This window comes from Nyctereutes procyonoides, unplaced genomic scaffold (genome assembly GCF_905146905.1).
Source record: "Nyctereutes procyonoides isolate TBG_1078 unplaced genomic scaffold, NYPRO_anot_genome, whole genome shotgun sequence".
Taxonomy (NCBI): Eukaryota; Metazoa; Chordata; class Mammalia; order Carnivora; family Canidae; genus Nyctereutes; species Nyctereutes procyonoides.
The window spans coordinates 33,097,453-33,124,719 of NW_026575042.1; the positions used below are offsets into that span (position 1 = coordinate 33,097,453).

Consider the following 27,267-nt stretch of genomic DNA (forward strand, 5'->3'; position numbering starts at 1 on the left):
GCCTCTCCCAGCTGCTGCCCCATTTTCTTTCACAGGTTGTTTCCCTAATTGATTTCTTGCACACTTAATTCCTCTCTTGGCAGCTGCTTCTCAGAAGATCCAGATAACACACTCTCCCAAATATGTGTGATCTCTTCCAAATTTACTCCTTCCTTCCATTTCACCCAACTTTGCTGACAGTGATCGCTAACTAGGATAGAATAGCCAGATCAGGGTGACTCCTGTCCCCAAATGGAGAAAAAACTCCAGTATAGCAATCCAGCAAGGAGGACTAGGGGCAGGAAACAGCCTGGAGCACGCTAGGATTCCAGAGGACAATTACTGGGTAGTTTAACCCTCCTCCTCCACCTCCACTTCCTATCCCATCTTCACCCATCCTAGTCAGGGACTTGCATCCAAGATAAAGAATAACAGTATAGGGGATCCCTGGGTGGCTCAGCGGTTTGGTGCCCGCCTTCGGCCCAGGGCCCGATCCTGGAGTCCCGGGATCGAGTCCCGCGTCAGGCTCCCAGCATGGAGCCTGCTTCTCCCTCTGCCTGTGTCTCTGCCTCTCTTTCTCTCTCTCACTCTCATAAATAAATAAAAATAAAATCTTAAAAAAAAAGAATAACAGTATAGATCTCTAGGACTATAAATGGAAGACCCACAATAGGGCACTAGAATGAGGTGGAAGAATGAGAGGAAGGGAAACAGCAAGTAGAGAAAACTACTTGGAAGGAGCACTTAGTTTAGTCTAACAGTTGTTTATAGATCCCTCCTGGGCTTTCTGCTAAGCACTGTTTATTGAAAGTTAAATATGAAAAACTTCCTTGCTTCGCTAAGGGACTGATACTTTCTCTAACCTAGGCAGAAGGAGGATCAGAGTAGATGCCTTGAGGAGATGATACCTGAGCAGAGCCTGGAAGAATGAACAGATGTAGAAGAAAATCTCCTGAGCCACATGCAAGTGTCTATATGCTAGCTCAGTTCAATTCCACAAATACATTCTGAAGGCTTCCTATGTATTAGGCCCTGTTCCAGGTGCAGGGGCCACAGTGGTGAGCAGGTCGGCCACCATCTCTGCCCTCTGGCTTGGGAAAGTAACTGAGAAGAGAGCTAAACAGTCTTACTACAGTGTGATATGTGCCACAGAGGAGGGATCTGCAAAGCACTTTAGGACAAAGGAGTCTCAAAGCCCCAAGCCCCAATGAAGCCCCAATTTCTGAACATGGCAAAATCTTTCACACTCTAACTCCATTATTGCTTTGCAGTCTTATTTACCACCATTCCCCAAAAGTTGGGGATACAATCGTGTATGAATCTGAATATGCCATAAATCCTGTTCCCTGGCATGCAGTTACTTCTTCAGAGATTTTTCCTTGACCCACCTCGCCTTCCCAAAATTCTACCCTGTGCTACCAGGCCAGTTTTTTTGTCTCCCTCCAGGTTGATGAATTTCTTAAAACAAGGACCCAAATGCAAGGCCAACAACATCTACCATGCAGTCAGGTGAGCTTTGTTCAGCCACATGACTTCAGGCTTTGGATCCTCAACTTCCCTGGATATCCAGGCAAACAATTCCTACTCCAGGAAATGTAATAAGCATGTAATAAACTACGTGTGGTTAGTTCTTGGCACATAGTAGGTGCAAAAATATTTGCTGAACTGAATTGCATTAATATTAAAGTCCCAAGGGCACATGGTGGCTCAGTGTTTGAGCATCTGCCTTTGGCTCAGGATGTGATCTCAGGATCCTGGGATGGAGTCCCGCAGCAGGCTCCCTATAGGAGCCCGCTTCTCCCTCTGCCTATGTCTCTGCTTCTCTCTCTGTCTCTCATGAATAAATAAATAAAAGCTTAAAAGAATAAAAATCCTTTAAAAAATATTAAAGTCCTAGGCCAAAATTTAGACTTTATGAAGCCTCTGGCTGTGAGCTGGAGCTTGGAGGGGTTAAGGATCAATTTCAGCAGTTTTCTGTGGCTAAGAATGCAAAAATATATACCTTGTTCTTTGAAGACCTGCTTGTTAGCTTGGGAAACAGACAGACAAGCTCCTATGAGTTCAGTTCTAAATTCCTAGAGCAGTGGTTCTCAAACTCTAGCAAGCATCAATATCACCTAGAGGTAAAACAGGTTGCTGGCCACATCCCTGGAATTTAATTCTGTAGTTCTCAGGTGGAATATGAGAATTTGAAAGTCTGCATTTGCCACTTGCTCCCAGGTGTTAGTAAACTTGCTGGGTCCATACTTTAAGAACTACCCACTAGAGGCTAAGAGCCCTGTGCTCAACACGCAGCACAAGGCGAGTTTGTGTCTGAATCTGGCCCCACCACATCTTTAGTCTTGGCTCTTGATCAAATCACTCTACCTTTCTGGATTTCATTGGTGTCACCTGTAAAATCAAGATAATAAGGTAATGCAAGTCAGTGCTGAAGGCCACACCTGGCAGAGTGTTTATTTAGTAAGAGCTCCTATTATCTACGCTTTTTCTGGAGGGGGTGAGACGACCAAAGTAAGGGTCTAGGTAGCCAGAGAAGAGCAAGGACTAAGTTCACATCTTCCGTGCAGCAAAGAAAGCACAAGAGCTGAGGACCAGGGCTATCCCTCTGATAACGACCTAGCGCGGTCTGGGGTCTCGAACTCAGGTCCTCAGCGTAAGCGCGTTCAGACGTCCAACCCCTGCGCTCCCTACTTCCCACAGACGCTGCGCAGGCGCAGACCCCAGTGTGCCACGCTTGACGCACATGCGTACTCAGGAGAACCGGTTGGGGGCTGGCCGCAGAGCAAAAATGGCGGCGGCGATGCGCGTGGTGGCGGCTGGAGCAAGGCTCAGCGTTGTGGTGAGCGGTCTCCGCGCTGCAGTCCGCAGCCTGTGTAGCCAGCCCGTCTCGGTTCATGAACGCATCGAGAACAAGCGCAGCGCCGCGTTGGTGGGAGGAGGCCAGCGCCGCATCGATGCGCAGCATAAACGAGTGAGTCGTGCGGGGGCCCGGCCATCCCCTCAGCATTCGCGACCTATCACAGCGTGCGCAGCTCGCGACGCCCCAGTCCTTTCAGCCAATCAGCGCGATGCCGGGGTGGGGCGGGTTCACCTTGAGTACCTGTTGCCTTTCACCGAGGGGCAGGTAGAACGGGGAGAATAAGTACATTGTGCTTTATTACTCTCCGCTTCGCCTCTGGATTTTTGGAGGGAGCTGCCCGGGTCCCAGACGGCTCACCATTGGACATCTATAAACTTTAGGACTAGTCACTTAATCACTAGGAGTCAGTTTATTGTAAGAAGATAGCAGTACTTCTCCCCTCACAATCTTATCGCTAGAACTACGGAAGCGATGATAGGCCCTTAATTGGGAAAAAAAAAAAATCTGTTTATTCTTCTCATGCCCCGTAAAAAAAAAAAAAAAAAAAAAAGTTTATTCTTCTCATGCCCCATAAAGGTTAAATTACTATTATTATTTTTTAAGATTTTATTAATGAGAGACACAGAGGCAGAGACCTAGGCAGAGGGAGAAGCAGACTCTGAGGGGAGCCTGACGTCGGACTCGATCCCAGGACCCCGGGATGACGACCTGAGTCAAAGGCAGACGCTCAACCACTGAACCACCCAGGAGCCCCAAGAGTGGTAAATTCTTGCTCCATTATGGAAGCAGGAAAATAGAGGCATATGGCAGGGGAAGTAACTTGGTCATATTCTCACATTAGTCTGGGGCTGGTGTGTGTGGGAAATTTGTGGAACCTCTACCCCACAATGCTGACTGAACGCCTTGAGGGTTTTAGTGTGCAACGACGTGCTGGATAGGAAAGGTGAGCGTTGGAGGCAGGGAGGTTTTGGAGGCGAGACAGCTGGCCTTCAGAGATATGCTGGGTGGACCATTTAGCAGCAGGAGAAACTGAGACCCAGATCCGTGACCCAGGACTTGAAACTAGGCTTAGGCGGTGCATCACTGACACGTGTGTGAATCTGGACCAATATGTGCTGGATGAGTTAAATAAGCTGGAAGATGCAGAAGTGAAATTCTTAGAGGTGAAGGGCGCTAAGGCACCCCCACAACTGCCAAGTGTGTGGGGGTGGTGAATGGGGTGGGAGGCTCCGGTCTTCAGTGAGGAGATTTGAACTAGCCCTTTGGTGAAGTCTAAATTGAGTGTTGATTTTGATGTTATAAATTGGAATTTGACAAGAACACGGTGACCGTTCCTTTTTGACAAGTTACTTAATCGCTCGGAGTCAGTTTATTCTAAAGAGAAGATAGTAATAATTCTTGACCCTTGGGAGTGAGATATAAATTTTGTTGAGTATGGGGCCACCTGGGTGGCACAGTCCTTGAACCTCGGACTCTTAGTTTCAGCTTAGGTCGTGATCTCTGGTGGTGGGATCAAGCCCCAAGTCTGGCTGCATGCTCAAAGGAGGGACTGCTTGATGTTCTCTCTTCTTCTGCCCCCCCACCCCCCACCCCATTGTGTATTCTCTCTCAAATAAATAAATCTTAAAAAATTTTTTTGATTGAGTATGTGGTGCCAGGAGTGCTTTCATTCCCTCCCATGGGGTGGTTCTGTCTGGGTAGAAGGAATATTTACATCATCCTTTGGAAATGCCTGTCAGTGCTCCTGTGTACTCTTTCAATTGGGGCTCATTGCTGAATTCCTCCCTGGAGCATCACCCCACCTCTTCCTGGGTAGACCCTACTGGCTTTAAATGCAGGCTCAAGAAGCTATTTTTCTTCTGCCAGAGCTGACTTAGGAGGCTGACGTTATTTAAATCACTCACTCCACCCCCTTTTACACAATTTTTTGGCACTACTTCCATAGGACAGATTCCCAGAAATGGAATTACTGGGTCAAAAGATAGGAATATATTTAACACTCTAATATGTATTGCCAGATTGCTTTGGGGAAAACTTAATTCTACTTTACACAACAGTGTATATGATTGCCTATTTGTTTTAAAACAACCTCACTGGCTTTGGCTACTTTCTTATGAGAAAAAAAAGAGCCAATTTGAGGTGGTTTTTCCCAAGGGCAGAAGGAGGGTGGAAGACTGTGGGCCTGGGTGTTTAGCTTGGTCCAAGGGTTTGAGAGTCCAAGCAGCAGAGGCTCTCGATAAGTTGAAGGTTCCAACCTTACCCCCTCTAAGCAACTTTTTTTTTTTTTTTTAACTCCTCTCAAGTGAGCTCTTTACCTCGCTCTGTCCCACTCCTTTTCTACTCAGCCACTACCTGCTGTGGGGCTGTCTTGGTATCATAGTTTCATTGTCAGTGTGGGGACCCTAAGCAGAGCCTCTAATGTGGGATAGTAGGAGAAGCCCTTGGAGGAAGAAGAGAGAAGAACCAGGAAGTAGCCCTGGAAGTGTCCTTGGGGTTGGACACTAGTGAGGTGAGTTTGTATGGAGTTCCCTAGAAGAAGCTTTGTGACTCTGGGGGTGTAGCCTCAGACCCTTCACTAAACCTACTTTAGTTTTCCACCTACTTTTCCATTCTTTTTTTTTTATTGCTCCTTAAGTCTCCAGTGAGTGTGGAACTAGTTATCTTGTTCCAGGGTCAGGTTCTCCCTACCCCTACTTTTCTCCACCTTTTCCTCCCACTTCTTATTTGCTTTCTCCACTTGGTGACTTTTGGAGCACTCTGCCCTGATTTCCTTACTGACTGAAATCTACCGATCCTGTATTTTGGGCAGGTTGAGGGAATAGAGGCTTTCATGATGGGTGAAGGAGCAAACCCTGTCTTCCTGGCCCTCTCAGCACTCCTTGCTTACTGACTTTGCCTATAATGACTTCACTGAATGTTTTTTGTTGTTGTTGTTGTTGCATTTTAGGGAAAGCTAACTGCCAGAGAGCGGATCAGTCTCTTGCTGGACCCTGGCAGTTTTGTGGAGAGTGACATGTTTGTGGAACACAGATGTGCAGATTTTGGAATGGCTGCTGAGAAGAATAAGGTATATTTTCACAGTGGTGGTGTGAGCCTCTAAGTTGCATTTTCCAGCTGTGGACCTACTGGCCTTACCCACTGGATGAATGAAGGCCTTCTGGAACTCAGAGCACATTTAATAGTTTTCAAGTCTGGGGCCTGAAGTTGCAGGAGTGCCTTTGGAGAAGCATTATTGGGCCTCCGGGTTCCCCTAGTTACCTTTGTCTACAGAATCACCAACATTTCTTTTTTTTAATTGGGTGTTCTTCACGGGTATGCAGAATTCTTTGGACTCCCTTGTGATCAGTTTTCCTCAGGTCTGCATATATTCTGTTAGTGATCAAAGATTTATGAACTTGGCACCAAATTAGCTGGCTCCATTTGAGTCATTATGGGCCACACAGTATTCCAGGATTCCAAGCAAAATGATAGGTTTGCCTTAAGCTTTGGGGGTAGGGTATGTGGCTTTGCAGAGTTACCATGTGTCATTCTATGTCCTTCTCCTTCTCGTGGCATTGGGTATTGGCAGCTCTAAGGGAATCTTGATTGTTTTGCTTTTAGGAAGGAAGGTGACCTCTAAATATAGTGCCCTTCACTGCTGTTCATGAAGCAGTAGCCTTGTGATTGCTCTTGCATAGCTGAGCAGGGGAAGGGGAGATTCCTTCATCTTCCTGATTCATATTGAATTTTAAGAAATTTTGGGTGGGCAGTTGTGTTTTTGTGTTTTTGTTTTTGTCTTTCACTGCCAAATTCGTTAAAAGACATATTTGGGTGTTTGTTTGTTTTTTTTTAACTCTTGTTTTTCTATTTTTCTGCTAGTTTCCTGGAGACAGTGTGGTCACTGGACGGGGCCGAATCAATGGAAGATTGGTTTATGTCTTCAGTCAGGTATTTAATAACTCCCAATAGGCTGAGCTTTCCTGGAGGGTAGAGCCAAGGGGCAAAAGGCATGAGAAGAATGCAGTTTTGGGGAATGAAAACTTGCTTGTAGTAGGGGCAGATGAGGGATTTACTTTCTATTTTTCAGTGCATATGTCCAGAGTATTATAATGTGTTTTTTCTTAGGGAGAAATAGAATTCTTAGTCTTGGAGATGATCACAGGGCAGGAATCATGTAAAGAGTACCAGGAACCAGGAGTTTATTCCAAGTGAGTGAGATTCCTCTTGGCAGGTTCGGTGTGTGCCTGGAGAGGAGCCATGTCTTGGGCAATGTGTGAACTGAGAGAGTGCTGTGAATGTAGCCTGGGTGAAAGGGACTAGACTCCAGGAACTGCAGGTTTTGGGTTTCCATGAAAGTGTTAGAATAAGTTTTCATTAGGCTGCATAAAGACAGATATGGTTCCTTCACACTGAGACCATAGGAGAATATAGTATAGTAGGCAGAATAATTGCTCCCCAAAATTTCCAACTCCTTATTCCTGAAGCCTATGAACATGTTACCTTACATGGCAAAGGGTAATTAAACTGCAGATGGAATTAGGGTTGCTAATTAGCTAGCCTTAAAAGAAAGGAGCCTGAGTTACACAGGTGGGCACAGTATAATTACAGTGGTCCTTAAAAGAAGGAGAGGTAGAAGTGGAGTTCCGAACAATGTTCTGTGGGAAGGGCTTGAACTGCTGTTGCTGGCTAAGGAGATAGAGGAAGGAGGTCATGAATGAGGGAATGCAGTTGGTCTCCAGAACCTGGAAAAGGCAGGACAAAAGATCCTCCCTTGGAGCCTCCAGAAGGGCGACTAACCATGCTAACCTTGCGTGTAGCTCAGGAGGCCCATGTAGGACTTCTGAATTACAGAACTGTGAGAGAATAAATCTGTGTGCTTTAAGCCACTGAATTTGTAGTAATTGTTACAGTAGCTAATAGTTAACTAGCACTATACTATTTTGGGTTTAATTGATTACTCTCTGCCCTCCCAGGAGGTGGAAATATGCATATAATTCTAAATGTTTAGTTCTTTTTACAGATCTAAATTTATAAAGGTTGTTTAATATTATGGGTTTAATATTAAAATAATTGTTGGGTGAACTTTAAATGTATGGTACTTAGACAATACTCATTTACTTAATGAATTACCTTTGAAATGCTTTAAAACTGTGTTATAAATGGGTCTGCCAAATGCTTAACTAGAAGAAATGATCCCTCCTTTTTGTAATTTATGAGAGCTAGGCAAAAACTTGTACAGAAGGAACTATTAAGATAGCTAGAACAAAGAAAGTTATTGTGCTTTCTGGACTCAACCTTCTAACTATTGAGCAGATAAAAAAATTCACTAAATTGATACTTTTGATCACCTTTTATGCCCATAGGATACGGTAGGGTGGGGAGGGCAGGAGGGGAGAGGGAGAAGGCTGAGCCAGAGTTTCTGCCCTGAAGGAGCTATCATTTTGTAGATAGAATGGGGCAGGAGTATCTTGAGTAAGATAGGGTAAGAGACGTTCTGGGCAAGTGCTGTGGGTTCAGGACAAGGGATAATCATGTTCAGGCTTGAGGGATGTTTTAGGGGAAAATGGAGCCTTTGAAATAGGCCCTGAAGGATACTAAGGGTGGGGAGTGATGAGCCAGCTTTCATGTAGTTATCCTCAAAATGTTAATATCCACAGTTACTTTTTCTGGGGAACTTCTGCTTTTCCAGAGAAGCAGCCTCAGTCTTTTGCTTGATAATTGGCCACAGGTATGTTCAGGGCGAGAGGAGTTGGGGGAAAGGAGGGGCCAGTGCTGGCTCATCATTCAGTGTACAGATTCCTCATTTCATCTGTTATTAGCCTTACTTTCATCTTCTTTTGCCGCTGGGGATTGTGAATCAGAGCCCCTTTGGTGAAGTTGCTTTAGAGAATAAACCTTCTTTCCTCTTCTTAAGGTGAAGGAGAGGCCCTGTGGGGTCCAGCTGCTCCTAATTGAGACCTTCCATCAGTCTGCTTTTCACCTCTCCTCACTCCCCATTTTCCATGGTTCCTGGGTTGTCTCCTCCTTGTGGTTATTCCTGCAGTATATAGGCTTCCATTTACTCCCTCTAAGTCATATATTCTTCTTGTGCTTTCGTTCCCCCTCGAGATTGTTTCCTCTTTCCTTTTTGTCCTCCTGGGCTGAATCTCTTTTTAATTCCCTGCTATTTTTTTTTCTCTTTCTTTTTCTTTTTTTTATTCCCCCGCTGTGTTTTTGAGATATTTAGGAAGAAGGTCCTTCCTACAAGAAGCCCTTTACATCAGAAGGTAATGAAACTCCATAAGCCAGAGGAAGAAGTGAAGGCTCTGATTGACTTTTTTCATCTTCCTTGTCAAATGATAGGTGCTTTTTAGTAATAGAAATGCCTGGCTGTTTGACATCTATGTAACCTGATTTTTCTGGTTAATTCTTCATGAAAAATATTCCTTTCCTTAGAACTGTGACTCATTTTTGTAGAGCAAAGACTGTCTTTTGCTTTTGACAAGATATGAAATCCCTTTAAGATATAAATTATTCCATAGAATAGTGAATAAAAGAAGACTATTTCTAATTTTTTGCACTTCTGAAAATCCTTCAAAAACTTTTGGCTAAGAGTTTCTCATTTCCTCCTCTGCTCTTTGTCCCTGGGAGTCACTGTATTTTATTTGTTGATTTATTTTCTTTTTAGGATTTTACGGTTTTTGGAGGTAGTCTGTCCGGGGCACATGCCCAAAAGATCTGCAAAGTAAGTATTTCATATTGAAAATGTAGTTCTTTCATCAGGCACATGGTATATATCAAGTATTGGGGTGCAAGACACTAAGCTGTGTATGTGGGATGGGTGCTAACACAAAGATCCCTTCAGTCCAAGGCAAAAGTCAGTAATATTTTTTTGTACCATGGATCCCTTTGGCAGGCTGGTAATGATTTATGTGCATGAAATATGTAGGATTACAAAGAATTAAAAATATTTTTAAAAAATCACATTTGTAATATACATGCCTTCTAATTCCTCAGATTACAAGATTTGGATCCCAACTGCTATAATTTAGAGTAGGTATGAGTGAAAATGCTATTTCAAGATATCTGCAACAACTTTAATGTGATATAAAAATATCCATGGTTTCTATTAATGATGAAGTCACAGGTATTTCTAATAATAATGTGGATTTTTTTTTTGCCTGTATTCATTTTTTAAAAGATTTTATTTATCTGTGAGACACACACACACACACACACACACACACACACACAGTGGCAGAGACACAGGCAGAGGGAGAAGCAGGCTCTGTGCAGGGAGCCTGATGTGGGACTCCATCCTGGGTCCCTAGGATCATGCCCTGAGCCAAAGGCAGGCACTAAACTGCTGAGCCACCCAGGGATCCCCTGCCTGTATTCATTTTTAAAATAAATGCTGAAGATCAGCTAGAGTTAATAAAGATGTAATTTTTTTTCCCATTCAATGTATGGATGAAATCTATTCATAGACCCCTTGGGGTTCTGAGGACCCCAGGTAAAGAGCCTTTGGTCTCAGTGGAGAATTCAGGTACTAAAAGATACAGAGCAGTGCAAAGATTGATTACATGATGGCATTTTAAAAACACAGCTAGTGATGAAGTACTTTGGAGATGAATAAAAGTGTAGATCATATTTGGAGAATTTTGTAATAAAAGGAAGACTTGAGTATGGGGAGAGCTTCCCTGTATAATGGAAAACCTGGATTTTAGACATGGTCTTGTCATGTACTTCTGAAACCTTTGTAATTTTTCTTTTTATTGCCTTTGTTATCATGGTTAAATGGATAATATGGAAGTGAAAGTGCTTTGTGAACTGACAAGAGTTATTAGGAATGTTACTTATTAGGCTCTGAACTACTGACCCATGAGGAAAATATGGGTCATTACAAGTAAAAGCAGGCCTGGGCCTGGCCTCTGGTTAACAGATGGATCTACATGTACTTTCACGAAAATAATTACTTTGCTATTATGTCTACTGTCAGTTCTTTCAAAAGAGTAATGGGGTCTAGGAGGGAGTGGTGGAGGTGGTGGTGGTGGCAGTGGTGGTGGTGGCAGCGGCGGCAGTGACGTCTCGTCTGGCTGGTTCAGTCAGTAGAGCCTGTGCTTCTTTATCTCAGGTTCATGAGTTCAAGCCTATGTTGGGCATGGAGCCTACTTAAAAAAAATTGGGGAAAAAATTGGCTACTGGAAAATACTATAGCTGGGCCTGTGGCTCTAGAAATGGTTGTCATGTGCAGTCTTCTCCCTGATAGTGGGAAGTTCTTTGGCTCTTGGATGCCTGAAAGGCTTTAATGGGCCCTTTAAGTTTTGGTTGTCTATTTTCAATGAAGGTACTCATCATGGGAATGAAGCTGGTGTAAATGACTCCTGTTTTGAAAGTGCACTTAGAACATTTTCCAGAAAATACCATGGTACTTTATAAATTCTGTTTTTGATAACAGGATTAGTTGTTTCATAAAGGATTTCTTTGCTATCTCAGATCATGGACCAGGCCATGACAGTGGGGGCTCCAGTGATTGGACTGAATGACTCTGGGGGAGCACGGATCCAAGAGGGAGTGGAGTCTTTGGCTGGCTATGCAGACATCTTTCTGGTGAGAAACCTATTAATAGAGTATAGAGACTAAAATAGTACAAGGCTTAGTTTTCTAAGCTGTGTCCTGGCCACAGCTTCCCTATCTCTACTCCTTGTTCTCTGCTGTGTGTCTGTTCTGTGGCTTCTTCCTGTGTCACTGGGGAAGGCATGCAAGGTGGATGAAAAGCAAGAGAGTAGGTGGAGAAGGTTTTCTTTTTTTCTCACAACAGAGAGCCACTCCGGGGAAAACAAAATTAAAGATCACTTAGAAATTCACCTGATTGTTTTTTTTTTTTTTTCAAAAGCAAGGGATATGGAATATAAAATGTTAACATGAATTGATTTGCTAGAATTAGGAATTAAAAAAAATGCAGTGCTTTTTGTTTTGGTTAAAACACAAGGTCATTGTATGAAGTTCAAGTTGTCATACGAAGGAGAAAAATTAGCCAAATCCCACCATTCAGAAACATTTGATGAACATCATTTCAGATATCTTTCGCTTACTTACAAAAATTAGAGAAAAAAATGAAAAACAGAAAAGTAAATTAAATGTGTTAATTGAAATAGGAAGTATAAGAAAGTGAGATTGAGGAGAGGGAGAAAGACACTGCCAGATGGAAACTTGAGAAAAAGGACAGATCTGCATTTCTAGGGAGGGGAGGAAAAGGGGGAGAATGCAGGAAAGAGACAAGCAGACGTTGTTTTTAATCAGGCCAGCTATTCTTGTCATCCCCTGACCTGCAGGCTTATCGGTGTTCTATCCCTGTCTGCTACCCTTTACCATCCATCAGAAGAGTGTGTATTTATTTTGTGTAAGATCCTCTGCTAGTTGTGGGAATACTTATATTCACTGGGATGCCACTTTGTAGATCTAAAACCTACTTTTTAATCTTTAATCTTGAGCTCCAGGAATAACCCACCGGGGAGAATTAGCTCTTTGGGTGGCATGGTCGGAACAATTCAGGCTTGGAAGATCTCCATTGGCCCCTGCCTGGAAGTCATGCCCTGTGTTAGAAATGAAGGAAAGGAAGCATGGCGCTAAGAGAAGTCGCAGTAAATCACATTTTAGTGCTTATCAGGATTTGAGAATATCTCCTACTCTAACCAGTCTTTATGAGTACAGGCTGCAGGAGTTGGCTTTTATTTTGTTTTCAGGAGGTGTAGGCTTCAGTGACTCTAATAAATTATTTACTGAGGTGCCTGGGTGGCTTAGTCTGTTAAGCATCCAACTCTTGATCTAGTTCAGGTCTTGATCTCAGGGGTTGTGAGTTCAAGCATTGTGTTGGCTTTGGAGCCTACTTAAAAAAAATCTGATGCTGCTTGTCATTTCTACACCTACAGCCACCTCCTTCTGCCTGTACTGTTATTTAAAATTTTTTTGTAACTTTATTTTGATAGAATTTCAAACTTAATATAAAAATTGCAAAATTAAAAAATTAAATAAAAATTGCAAAAATAGTCCATATGTCCTTTACCAAGATTCATCACTTGTTTACATTTTGTCCATTTGCTCTATTATTTCTCTCCATATGTATATATTTGCAGCATATATCCCTTGGATTTAGTGTTTTTGTATTCTTTAGGTAAATACTGGCTAGTATAATTACTAGATCATAGGGTAGTTCTATTTTTAATTTTTGAAGAACCTCCATACTGTCTTTCACAATGGCTGCACAAGTTTGCATTTCCATCAGTGGTGCACAAGGGTTCTTTTTTCTTTATATCTTTGCAAACACTTACTGTTGTGTTTTTGATTCTTTTTAAAAGAGATTTATTTATTAGAGTGTGTGCGTGCGTGTGCATAGGCAGGAGGGGCAGAGAGAGAGGGGGAGAGAATCCCAAGCCGACTGTCTGCTGAGTACAGAGCCTGACATGGGGCTTGATCTCATGACCAGAACTCCTGACCTGAGCTGAAACCACGAGTCAGATGCCCAACTAATTGTGCCACCCAGGTGCCCCTGTTGTGTGTTTTTTTTTTTTTTTTTTTTTTCACTACTGGATAGGTACAAGGTGGTATCTCATTGTGGTTTTGATTTGTATTTCCCTGATGAGTGATATTGAGCATCTTTTCATGTGTCTCTTGGCTATCTGGATATCTTCTTTGGAGAAACATCTGTTCATGTCTTCTGTCCAGTTTTTGATTAGATTATTTGTTTTTAGGATGTTGAGTTGTATCAGTTCTTTATATATTTTGGATACTAACCCTTTATTGGATATATCATTTGCAAATATCTTCTCTCATATCTTCTTAGTTTTGTTCGTTTCCTTATTTTGGTATAGTCTCAATAGTTTACTTTTGCTTTTGTTTCCCTAGCCTCAGGAGACCTATCTGGAAAAATGTTTCTATGACCAGTATTGGAGAAATTACTGCCTGTGCTCTTTTCTAGGACTTGTATGGTTTCTGGTCTTAAATTTAGGTATTTAATCCATTTGAGTTTATTTTTATGTATGGTGAGAGAAAGTGATCCAGTTTCATTCTTTTACATGTTGCTGTCCAGTTTTCCTAACTCCATTTGTTAAAGAGACCACCTTTTTCCCAGTGTATATTCTTGCCTTCTTTATTGAAGATTAATCGACCATATTGAGTTTATTTCTGGGGTTTTTGTTGTGTTCCATTGATCTATGTGTCTATTTTTGTGTCAGTAGCATACCATTTTGATTACTACAGCTTTGTAATATAACTTGAAATCTGGGATTGTGATACCTCCAGTTTTGTTTTTCTTTTTTTAAGATTGCTTTGTCTACTTGAGATTTTTATGATTGTATACAAATTTTAGGATTATTTGTTCTAGTTTGGTGAAAAATGCTGTTGGTACTGTAATAGGGATTACATTAAATCTATAGATTGCTTTGGGTAGTATATGGGCATTAACAGTATTTGTTCTCTCAATCTATGAACATAGAATATCTTTCCATTTGTGTTTTCAATTTCTTTCATTGGTGTTTTATTTTTTTTAGAGTATAAGTCTTTTACCTCCTTGGGTAAGGTTATTCTTAGGTATTTTATTCTTTCTGGGGCAATTGTAAGTACACTATGTTCTTAATTTCTCTCTCTCTTTTTTAAACTTTTTTTTTTTAAAGATTTTACTTATTTATTCACGAGAGACACAGAGAGTGAGTCAGAGACCTAGGCAGAGGGAGAATCAGGCTCCCTATGGGACTTTGAGAATAGTTACTAACTCCTCTTTCAGTGTTTGTTAGTATTCACCTGTGAAGCGATCTGGTCCTGAACTTTTGTTGGGAGTTTTTTAAAATTATCTATTCAATTGCATTGCTGGTGATCGGTCTGTTGAAATTTTCTATTTCTTGTTCAGTTTTGGGAGATTATGTTTCTAGGAATTTATCTATTACTAAGTTGTCCAGTTAGCATGTAATTTTTCATAATATTTTGTTATAATTGTATTTCTTTGGTGTTGATTATTACTTGTTCATTTCTGATTTTGAGTCTCTTTCTGATAAGTCTAGCTAACGGCTCTTGGTTTTAATGATCTGCTCTTTTTTTTTTTTTGGTTTTATTTCATTCATTTCTGCTCTAATCTTTATTTCCTTCTTCTGATTTTGAATTTGTTTTGTCCCTTTCTAGCTCCTTTAGGTATAAGGTTAGGTTGTTTGAGATTTTTCTTGTTTCTTGAGGTAGGCCTGTATGGCTATAAACTTCTCTCTTAGAACAGCTTTTGCAGCATCCCAAAGATTTTGGACTATTTTCATTTTCATTTGTCTCCCTGTATTTTTTAAATTTTCTCTTTGAATTCTTGGTTGACCCATTTATTATTTGGTAGCATGTTATTTAACCTCCATGTATTTATGTTCTTTCCAGATTTTTTTCTTGTGGTTGATACCTAGTTTAATAGTGTTGTGGTTGGAAAAGATGCATGGTCTGACTTCAATCATTCTGAATTTGTTGAGACTTGGGTTTGTTTTTTTGTTTTTGTTTTTGTTTTTTAAGATTTTATTTACTTATTCACGAGAGACACAGAGAGTGAGTCAGAGACATAGGCAGAGGGAGAATTAGGCTCCCTATAGGAGCCTGATGCAGGACTCAATCCCAGGATCCCAGGATCGTAACCTGAGCCCAAGGCAGATGCTCAACCACTGAGCCACCCAGGTGCCCCTCTTGTGACTTGTTTTGTGGCCTAATAATGTGATCTGTTCATAGAATGTTACATGTGTGCTTGGGAGTGCCAAATCCTAATCAGTAGGCCACAGGGATCCATATGTACTTGAAAAGAAAGTGTACTTCGCTGTTTTAGGATGGAATGTTCTGATTATATGTTAGATCCATCTGGTTCAGTGTGTCATTTGAAGCCACTATTTCCTTGTTGATTTTCTGTTTGGATGATCATATCCATTGATGTGAGTGAGGTGTTAAAGTACCCTACTATTATTGTTTTGCTATAGATTATTTCCTTTATGTTTGTTACTAGCTTCTTCATGTATTTGGGTGCTCATGTTGGGTGGGTAAATATTTACAATTGCTATGCCTTCTTGTTGGATTGTTCTATTTATGATTATGTAGTGCCCTTTTTTGTTTCTCTTGTTACATTCTTTTGTTTTAAAGTCTATTTATAGTGACTGCCACCATGGCTTGCTTTTCACTTCTATTTGCATAATAAATGCCCTTCTATCCCTTTACTTTCAGTCTGCATATGTCTTTACATCTGAAACGAGTCTTTTTTTTTTTTTTTTTGAAACGAGTCTTTTGAAGGCAGCATATCGACTGTTCTTGCTTTTTTATCCATTCTATCACCCTATGTCTTTCGATTGGAATGTTTAGTCCATTTACAAGGTAATTATTGATATGTATTTGTTGCTGTTTTGTTACTGCTTATATGGTTGTTTTTGTAGTTCTCTGTTCTTTCTTGTTCTCTCATGATTTGCTGGCTTTCTTTAGTGATACTTGGATTCCTTTCTCTTTATTGTATATCTATTACTGGTTTTTGATTTGTAGTTACCATTAGGTTTGTATATACCATCTGCATATAGCAGTATATTAAGTTGATGGTTGCTTAAGTTTGAACTCATTCTTTATTCCTCTGCCCCCCATGTTTTGGGTATATGATGTCATACTTTATACCCTTTTATTTTATGAATACCTTGACTGTTTTTTTTTTTTGTAGATATACTTATTTTTACTGCTTTTATGATTCCTACTTTTATTACTCTTAGTTATGATCTCTCCTTTTTACTGAAAGAGTTCCCTTTAACATTTCTCACTTAGTTTTTAAATTTTCCCAGCTTTGGGGCATCTGACTGGCTCAGTTGTTAGAGCATGTGACTCTTGGTCTTGAGGTGGTGAGTTCAAACCCCATGTTGGATAGAGAGGTTATTAAAAAAATAGGATTAAAAAATATTTTTCCCCACCTTTATTGAGTCTTGTGATGACTGTTACTGGTTTTGACATCAGGATAATTCTGGCCTCACGAAATCAGTTGGAAGTATTGCCTCTTCTCTTTTTTTGGAAGAATTTATACGGCGTTGACATTAATTCTGTAAATGTTCAGTAAAATTCATCAGTGAATCAATCTGGTCCTTGAGTTTTCTTTTAAGTAATGTAAATTACAAAGTGTAGTTGATCTATAATATATTGGTTTCAGGTGTACAGGGTATTCAATGCTATACATTATGTCATCCGTACTCATCATGATAAGTGTAGTTCCCATCTGACACAATGCTATTACAATATTCTTGAATATATTCCCTGTGCCAAACTTTTCCTCCCTAGGACTTATTTTATAATTGGAAGTTTGTGTCTCTTTACCTGTTTTGCCTATCTCCCACCCTCCTTCCCTCTGTAGATTGTATTTGGTTACTGATTACATCTCTGTTTGTTACAGGTTTATTGGATTTTCTGTTTCTTCCTGACTCAGTTTGAGTTTGTATTTTTATAGGAATTAGTTCATTTGATCTTATTCATCAAATTTGTTGCCATATAGTTTATATTACTTTATTTTTGTATCTTTATTTCTATAGTAATGGCTCCCATTTCTCATTTTAGTAATATGAATATTTTTGTCTATTTCAAGGTTTATAAAGTTTTGTTCTTGTCAAAGAAGCAATTTTTTGGTTTATTGACCTTTCTGTATTTATATTCTGTTTCATTTATTTCTACTCATAGTTTTCCTTCTTGTTGGCTTTGTTCTTTTTTTAGTTTCTTAAGGTAGAATATTGGATTATTGACTTGAAATCTTTTTTCTTTTAATATGTCTGCTTATTTCAGCTCTATTAAAAGAGACACATGGTATCTTCTAGGAATGTTTTGTGTGCACTTGAATGTGTATTCTGTTTTTGTGGATAGGGGTCTGTATGTGTTTGTTTTACATGCTGGTTTAGTGCTTAAGTCCCCTGTTTCTTCACTGATCCCCTGTTTAGTTGTTTTATCTATTATTGGAAGTAGGATATGTAAGTCACTAGCTAGTATTGTGTACCTGTCTATTTCTTCCTTTTAATTTCTGTTAATTTTTGTTTCACATATTTTAGGTCTCTGTTAGGTGCATATATTTTTATAGTTGTATATCTTTTTGGTGTATTGAACTTTTTATCAATATATGTGTCTGCCTTTCTGTAATTTTTAAAAATTTGAAGTCTGTATATTGTCTGACAATAATAGAGCCCCACCCTGGATTTGTTTTAGTTACTTTTTGCATAAAACCTTTTTCTATCTTTTTCCTTTTTTTATTTAAACATTTCTTTGTCCTCATCTGTAAACTGAAGTTCCTCTGGGAAAATATAGACATTTTTATTTAACTTAATTTTTAATTTTTTATTCAATTTATTTAAACTTAAAAAGCACTTCCCAAAAAGTTTTCCTGTCTCCTCCCTTCCCATCTTTTCTCTGTCTACAAGCTTCTTGGAAAACATATATTCTTTTAGGTTCCACATATACCTGATACAGTATTTGTCTATCTTTATCTGACATTTCATTTAGAATAACGCCTTCAAGGTCCATCCATGTTGTTGCAAATGCAAGGTTTCTTTTTTATGGCAGAATAGTATTCCAGCACATATGTATATGTACCACAGTTTATCTATTCATCCATTGATGGACACTTAGGTTGTCTTCTTATCTTGGCTACTGTAAATAATGCTACAGTGAACATGGAGGTGCAGATATCTTTCCAAATTAGTGTTTTCATTTTCTTTTTATTTTTTATTTATTTTTTTTAGTGTTTTTATTTTCCTTCGACAGATACCCAGTAGTTGAATTGCTGGATCTTACGATAGCTCTAGTTTTAATTTTTTGAGGAACCTCCGTAGTGTTTTCCATTGCAGCTGCACCAATTTACATTACCACCAATGGTACACAAGGGTTTCCTTTTTGGCATACTCTTACCAACACTTGTAAATTCTTGTCTTTTTGACATAGGCATTCTAATAGGAGTGGAGTAATATCTTATTGTGGTTTTGATTTGCATTTCTCTGATGATTTGTGAAGTTGGGTATCTTCTCTTGTGCTTGTTGGCCATCTGTATGTCTTCTTTGGAAAAATGTCTATTCAGATCTCTCCATGTTTTAATTGGACTTTTTTCTATTGAGTTGTGGGAGTTCTTTATATATATTGGATATTAGCCCCTTATCAGATATGACTTGCAAATATCTTCTCCTATTTGGTAGGTTGCCTTTGCTTTTTGTTGGCCTTTTTTTTTTTTAGAATTTATTTATTTATTTGTTCTTAATTTTTTTAAAGATTTTATTTATTTATTCATGATAGAGGGAGAGAGAGGCAAAGACACAGGCAGAGGGAGAAGTAGGTTCCATGCCAGGAGCCTGACGTGGGACTCGATCCTGGGACTACAGGATCACGCCCTGGGCCAAAGGTAGGTGCTAAACTGCTGAGCCACCCAGGGATCCCCAGATTTTATTTATTTATTCATGAGAGACAGAGAGACAGAGAGACAGAGAGAGAGAGAGAGAGAGAGAGAGAGGCAGAGACATAGGCAGAGGAAGAAGCAAGCTCCATGCAGGGAGCCCGATGTGGGACTCAATCTTGGAATCACGCCCTGGGCTGAAGGCAGGCGTTTAACCACTGAGCCACTGAGGCATCCCTTTTTGTTGGTTTCCTTTGCTGTGTAGAAGCCTTTTAATTTGATATAGTCCTACTTGTTTATTTTTGCTTTTGTTGTCAGATTAAAAAAGCAACCTTGTTGGGGTGCCTGGGTGGCTAAGTCGGTTGAACATCTGCCTTTGGCTCAGGTCATGGTCCCAGGGTCGTGGGATCAAGCCTACATTGGATTCCCCAGGTGTTTATCTTAAAAATCTAGGATTCCCAGTTTGGGGCTCTAACTCTTTACCTCTGAGGGAGAAGGTCCAGGTTTTGTATTCCTTCCTGTGCCAGGGATGGGGTTCATGTGATAGTCTGTCCTAGCCTCTCATAACAGCCTTGATGTGTTTTTCTTTTGTATAGTTGTCACTCATTCAGCCTTTAGGGTTTTTATTTTTATTTTTATTTTTTTAGAGGACATTGTTCAGTATGTAGCTGAGGACACAGTATGGCTATGGGAAGAGGGGAGTTGGGGTTCTTCCTATATTACCTTCAAAAACTGGATTTTTAAATCTAATCTATATTAATAGAGGTATTTAACCCATTTACATTTAATGTGATTACTAATAAAGGATTTATTTCTGCTATTTACCAAATTTCTGTGTTACACATTTTTGTTCATCTGTTTCTCCATTAGTGCTTTTTTAAGTATTGTAATTTTTTAAGTGTGTCATTTTGATTCACTTCTTTCATTTTCATCATTTCCCCCCAGTGGTTACCTAGGGGATTACAGTTATTATCTTAAATTTACAGCAATTTGTTTTGAATAATACCTGCTTAGCTTCAGTAGTATACAGAAGTTCTGCTTGTATACATTTCCATTCTTCCTATATGATGTTGTTTTCATAGATTATATCTTTATACATTGTGTACCCATTAACAGATTTAAAATTGTTTTGTGCATTTGCTTTTTTTTTTTTTTTTTAGATTTTATTTATTCATGAGATAGGCAGAGAGGCAGAGACATAGGCAGAGCAGGGGGCAGGCTCCCTGTGGGGAGTCTGTGTGGGACCTGATCCTGGGACTCTGGGATCATGATCTGAGCAAAAGGCATATTCAACCACTGAGCCACCCAGGCGCCCCTGTGCATTTGCTTTTTAAATACCATGGGGAAAAAGAGAGAGATTACAAACAAAACCAAAGTACTGTAATAAAACTGTCTTTTATGTCTACTTAGGAAATTCCATTTCCTAGTGTTTATTATTTCTCATGGCATCAAGGTACTTACTGTAGTCCTTCTATTTCAGTCTAGAGGACCTGTAGCATTTCTTGTATGGCATGTGTACTATTAAACAACCTTCTGCAGCTTTTGTCAGGAATTGTCTTGATTTTTTTTTTTCTTGAAGGATAGTTTTGCTGGTTGTATTTGACACTTTTATTTTTCCTTTCAAAACTGTTAAATATCCCATTGGACTCTGATTTTTTATGAGAAATCAGATGTTAATTTTATTGAAGATCTCTTGTATGTGACAAGTTGCTTCTTTCTTGCTGCCCTCACATTCTTTCCTTGTGTTTAGGTTTCAGTAGTTTGAATATAATGTGAGTGGTGTAAACTGAGTTCATCTGCTTTCATGGAATTCATTGAGATTCTTGGATGTATATGTTCATATCTTTCATCAAATCCGGGAAGTTTTCAGCCATTATTTCTTGAAATATTTTATCTGCCACCTCTTTTTAGAAAAAAATCCTTTTTTTTTGTTTTTTTTTTTTTTTAAAACCTTTAATTCACTTAATCAACAAATAATGTATTATTAGTTTCAGAGGTAGTGGGCAGCCCCAGTGGCCCAGTGGTTTAGCGCTGCCTTCAGCCCAGGGTGTGATCCTGGAGACCCAGGATCGAGTTCCATGTCAGGCTCCCTGCATGGAGCCCGCTTCTCCCTCTGCCTGTGTCTCTGCCTCTCTCTCTCTCTCTCTCTCTCTCTCTCTCTCTCTGTCTCTCTGTTTCTCATGAATAGTTTCAGAGGTAGAGTTCAGTGATTCATCAGTCTTATTTAATACCCAGTGCTCATTACATCATGTGTCTTCCATAATGTCCATCATGCAGTTTATTCCATCCCTCCACCCCCTCCCCTGCAGCAACTTTTGGTTTGTTTACTATGATTAAGGACCTCTTATGATTTGTCTCCTTCTCTGATTTTGTCTTGTTTTACTTTTCTCTCCCTTCCTCTATGCTCCTCTGTTTTGTTTCTTAAATTCCACATGTAGTGAGATCATATGATAATTGTCTTTCCCTGATTGACTTATTTTGCTTAGCACAATACCCTCTAGTTCTGTCCACACCATTGCAGATGTCAAGATTTCCATTTTTAAAAAAGATTTTATTTATTTATTTATTCATGACAGAGAGAGAGAGAGAGAGAGAGAGACAGACAGGAAGAGGGAGAAGCAGGCTCTGTGGGAGCCCGACATAGGACTCGATGCTGGAACCCCAGGATCACACCCCAGGCTGAAGGTGGCGCTAAACTGCTGGGCTACCTGGGCTGCCCAAGATTTCCATTTTTTATGGCTGAGTAATATTCCATTGATCCTATATATACCATATGTTCTTTATCCATTTATCTGTTGATCATCTGGGCTCTTTCTGTCATTTGGCTATTTTGGACATTACTGCATGAACATTGGGGTGCAGGTGCCCCTTCAGATAACATTTGTATATTTGGGTAAACCCTTAGTAGTGCGATTGTTTGGTCATGGGGTAGTTCTATTTTTAACTTTTTGAGGAACCTCTGTACTGTTTTCTTTTTTTTTAATTTTTTAAAAAAAATTTTATTTATTTATGATAGTCACAGAGAGAGAGAGAGAGAGAGAGAGAGAGAGAGAGAGAGAGAGAGAGAGGCAGAGACACAGGGCAGAGGGAGAAGCAGGCTCCATGCACCGGGAGCCCGATGTGGGATTTGATCCCGGGTCTCCAGGATCGTGCCCTGGGCCAAAGGCAGGTGCCAAACCGCTGCGCCACCCAGGGATCCCTGTACTGTTTTCCAGAGTGGCTGTACCAGCTTGCATGGAATCCTATTGTATTAATTTGTGTTTTTGTGAATGGCTTATTTCACTTTGCTTAAGGTCTTCATGGTTTATCAATGTTGTAACGTGACAGGAAGTTTTTCCTTTTTAAGACTAAATAACATTCCACTGTACAAACCACATTTTGCTTATTCATTCTTCCATTGATGGGTACTTGGGTTGTTTTTGTGTTTCAGTTGTTGTGAGTTATGTTGCTTTGAATGTCAGGGTAAGATATCTCTTTGAGATTTGGCATAAACCAAAAAGAATGGAAACTAATAAGTGGAATTTCTGGATCACATGATAATTTTTAAATTTTTGAGAAACCTCTGTGCTGTTTTCCACAGTGACTATACCAGTTTACATTTCCATCAGCAGTATGCAAAAGTTCCAGTTTCTCCACATTCTCCCTGACATTATTTTCTGTTTGGTAGTAGCCATCCCACTGTTTGTGGTACCTCATTCTAGTTATGATTTATATTTCCCTAATAATTAGTGATATTGAACTGGAGGGGGAGGGGCTTGCAACAATGGGATGAGGAGGTACAATAAAAATGGCTACCTGCCTCTCTATATCTTTGTAACCAGAATCAGCAGTGGGTGATCCCTCACATTCGGAGGACAGAGTGCTTTTCACCTACCCTGGCTCCTGAAAGCTCTATGTAAGCTGCTCTAGGAATATATATGTACAGCTGCCTGCCTTGTGGCTAGGGGGCAGCAGATGAGTAGCTGCTGTTGTGCTAAGAGCTAAAATTGATGGAAATTAGCCACAGTTTATTCTCAGATTTTCTGCTGGGAGTTGGAAATTGGGCTCAGAGCTAAGACATGGCTAAAAGTGGACATACTTTTCTTACGCTGATGGAACCTAAGGGAAGGAAAAAAGTTGGGGGTTGGGCAAGGAGTCATCGGACTTTATCATCTTGCCTGGGACTTCCAGCCCCCATTTTTTTATTTCCCAGGAGGTGACCCTTCCCATAGCTCTGTCCCCATGGAGCCATTGTGGCTTCTGCTACCTCCCTTTCCTCATATGCCCTGCCTAGAGGTGGGCAGACATTGAAGACTCAGAGAAAGTAGCACTTGCCTCTTGGCCTTGCCTTGCTGGGTACCCTCTGTGGTGGGTATGAAGGGACACTAAATAGAGGTCACAGCTCCAGGGTAAGTGTTGGCCTTGTATATTCTGCCTAGGGTTTTCATTCATTGTGTTAGCCAGCTTTGAGGAGATAAGGGTGCTTGGCCTGAGGTGTGTTTGGAGCTGAGGTGAGAGAGAACAGTCTCTCTGAGCTTATGTCCTGATGGAGTTTTTGAGAAACTACTTCCAAGGAGGGGAGAGAGAGTATTTGCCACAGAAAGTAATATGCCAACTATGCCACCTGTTATGGGGAGAACTTGCATATCTAATTCTGGAAGAACCTGTACTGATTAGTTTTCTTGCCTCCAGCACAGATTTTGTGACTAAAAGCCCAATGTAATTTTATTATTGCCTTTATCTTTCTGTATGTAGTGCCTTGAACACCTCTGTAACCACATGCCTTGCCTTTCTCTTTTGGCAGAGGAACGTCCTGGCATCTGGAGTTATCCCTCAGATTTCTCTGATCATGGGCCCATGTGCTGGTGGGGCTGTGTATTCCCCTGCTCTAACTGATTTCACATTCATGGTAAAGGTAAGAAAGAAGGGCCTGTTTTTCCTGCCCTTTGAGAGTTGTGCAGTAACTCACCTACAATAAAAATAGTTCCTGACCTAGATCTGGTTATCTGCATTATCACTGCTCTCAGCATAGTAATGATAAGGTCTTAGTGGAGAGAATGTTTTGGCATGAAATCTGTAGCTTGTGGGACTTCTGTGGCAGAACGTGCTTGTGTACTTCATTGGTGGGTGATTTTACTTGTCTATTTGAATTGCAAATGATTTTCAAGTAATCAAAGGATCCTGTCTTCTGCCCAGACAGATGATTATTTACTGAATCCTATTAAAAAAAGTTTCTTAAATTATTTTTTGAAAGATTTTTATTTATGAGAGAGAGAGAGAGAGAGAGAGAGAGAGAGAGAGAGAGAGAGAGAATGAGAGAGGCAGAGACACAGGCAGAAGGAGAAGCAGGCTCCATGCAGGGAGCCTGACATGGGACTCGATCCTGGCGTTTCCAGGATCACGCCCTGGGCTGAAGGCGGCGCTAAACCGCTGAGCCACCCGGGCTGCCCCTGTTGAAAAAGTTTCTCTTGGGGGCACCTGAGTGGCTCAGTTGGTTGTGTCTGACTTGATTTCAGCTGAGTTTGTAGGATCAAGCCCCGTGTTGCACTCTGTGCTGGGCATGGAGCTTGCTTGGGATTCTCTCTCTCCCTCTTCTGCTGCCCCTCCTATTTTCTCTCTTTCCCCTCCCCCTAAAAAAACGTTTCTCCTGAGAGTCTTTTTTGTAATCTAGTTTCTTATGTCCCACCTTTATTTCTTCAGCTGTTTGCCTTTTCATTACATATTGCCTATAATGGTAAATCTGATCTCTAACTTCATTTTGAGAGGTGCTTCATCTTTAAGCACACGATTAGTACATAATTTTGATAGATTTCTCATTTTAAATGAAGCCTACTTGTATTTATACATGGTTTATTACTTTAACTTGATACTTTTAAAGAAAATTAGTCTTTTCTTCATAAAATATGTTTAATAATAAGCAATAAGTGCTAAGACCTATTTGGAGGGGGGTTAGGTAAAAATCCTCCAATATGAGAACACTGTAAACAGGGAATGTAAATAGGGAGCACCTTTTCCTTGAGAATAGTTTGGCAGTACGAATTGAGAAATTTTGAAAAGTGCTTACCCTTTGTTCCAGATATCCTGTTCTTTGTGGCAGACTGAAAGCCACCTATACGTTCAACAGGGGTGGGTTTTATTTTTTTTTAAATCAAAAATACTAAAACATTTTGTTACCTTAAATAATTACCATTTCTGTTTTCATGGCAAGAACATCTAAGAGCTACTCTCCTAGTAATTGTTAATTGTTAATTATATAATATAGCATTAACAATAAGAATCACTGTGTTGTACATGAGATCCCCAGAACTTATTCATCTTACAGCTGAAAGTTTACACCATTCACCAGGACCTCACATTTCATCTGGTCCCCAACCCCTGGTAACCACCATTCTATTCTATTTTTATGAGTTTAGCTTTTTAGATTCTCACATAAGTGAGATCATACATTATCTGTCTTTCTACCTCTCTTTTCTTTTTAGGATTTATTTATTTGAAAGAGAGCTACAGAGGGACACATTTATTTATTCATGAGAGACAACACACACACAGAGAGAGAGAGAGAGAGAGAGAGAGAGAGAGAGAGAGGCAGAGACACAGGCAGAGGGAGAAGCAGGCTCCATGCAGGGAGCCCGACGTAGGACTCAATCCCAGGACTCCAGGATCATACCCTGGACTGAAGGCAGGGGCTAAAACATTGAGCTACCCAGGGATCCCCAAATCCTGCCATTTGTGACAAAATGGATGGACCTTGAGAGCATTTCACTCATGGCTAATTATTACCCATGCGTAAATGCATGTGCTAAGTGAAATAAAAATCAGAAAGAGAAAGACCGAGGTGCCTGAGTGGCTCAGTTGGTTAAGTGTCTGCCTTCAGTTCAGGTCTTTCTTTCTGTGTCTCTCATGAATAAATAAAATCTTTAAAAAAACAAAAGAAAGACACTGAAGATGACAGAAATAAATGGAAGAGATCCCATGTTCCTGGATAAGAATGTTAAAATGTCCATACTACCCAAAGCTACCTATATATTCAATGAAATTCTTTTGAAAATTCCAGTGGCATTTTTGACAAAAAAAAAAAAAAATCCAAAATTTGTATAGAACCACAAAAAATCCTGAATAGCCAAAACAATCCTGACAAAGATGAATAAAGTTGGAGATACCATACTTTCTGATCGCAAACTACACTACCAAGTTATAATAATCAAACAGCATACTACTGGCATAAAAACAGACATACAGGGATCCCTGGGTGGCGCAGTGGTTTGGCGCCTGCCTTTGGCCCAGGGCGTGATCCTGGAGACCCGGGATTGAATCCCACGTCGGGCTCCCGGTGCATGGAGCCTGCTTCTCCCTCTGCCTGTGTCTCTGCCTCTCTCTGTCTCTCTGACTGTCATAAAAAAAAAACAAAAAACAAAAAACAAAAAAAAACAGACATACAAACCAACAGAACAGAATCAAGAGACCAGAAGTAAACGCTCATATATACTGTCAGTATTTGAATATTGGCCAAGAATATTCCATGAGGAAATGCTAAGTCTCTTCAATAAAGGATTTTCAGAAAATGGGATCACTACCAGCAAAAGAATGCAATGAGACTCATATATTTGACCAGTCACAAAAATTAACACAAAATAGATTAAAGACTTAAAGACCTGAAGCCATAAAACTCTTAAAAGAAAACGTAAGGGGCACCTGGGTGGTTTAGTCAGTTAAGCACCTGCCTTTGGCTCAGGACATGATCTCAGGGTCCTGGGATCAAGCCCCACATCAGGCTCTAGAGCAGGGAGCCTGCTTCTGCTTCTCCCTCTGCCCCCTCCCTGCTTGGCTCTCTCTCCCTCTCTCTCAAATAAAATCTTTAAAAAAAATTTTTAATCTTAAAAAAAAAAAAGAAAACATAGGAAAAATGCTCCTTCATACTGATCTTGGCAACAATTTTATGGATATGACACCAAAAGCACAAACAACAAAAGCAAAAATTAACAAGTAGGACATCAAATTAAAAGGCTTCTGCACAGCAAAAGAAAATCAACAAAAATGAAAAGGCTACCTACTGAATAAGGGAAAATATTTGCAAATCATATATCTGAAAAGGGGT

At 40.2% G+C, this 27,267-nt stretch overlaps 1 protein-coding gene across 1 annotated transcript in view; it reads left to right on the forward strand.

Moving 5' to 3' along the window:
• The first annotated feature begins 2,728 nt into the window (after nt 1-2,728).
• Nucleotides 2,729-27,267, forward strand: part of PCCB (propionyl-CoA carboxylase subunit beta) — a 96,606-nt gene continuing 72,067 nt past the window's right edge. Inside the window, exons 1-6 of the mRNA XM_055321657.1 lie at nt 2,729-2,950; nt 5,787-5,906; nt 6,698-6,766; nt 9,486-9,542; nt 11,294-11,407; nt 23,977-24,087. Of these exons, the coding sequence (XP_055177632.1) occupies nt 2,768-2,950; nt 5,787-5,906; nt 6,698-6,766; nt 9,486-9,542; nt 11,294-11,407; nt 23,977-24,087 (654 nt within the window). The 5' untranslated portion in view covers nt 2,729-2,767. The remainder of the gene's footprint in view (nt 2,951-5,786; nt 5,907-6,697; nt 6,767-9,485; nt 9,543-11,293; nt 11,408-23,976; nt 24,088-27,267) is intronic.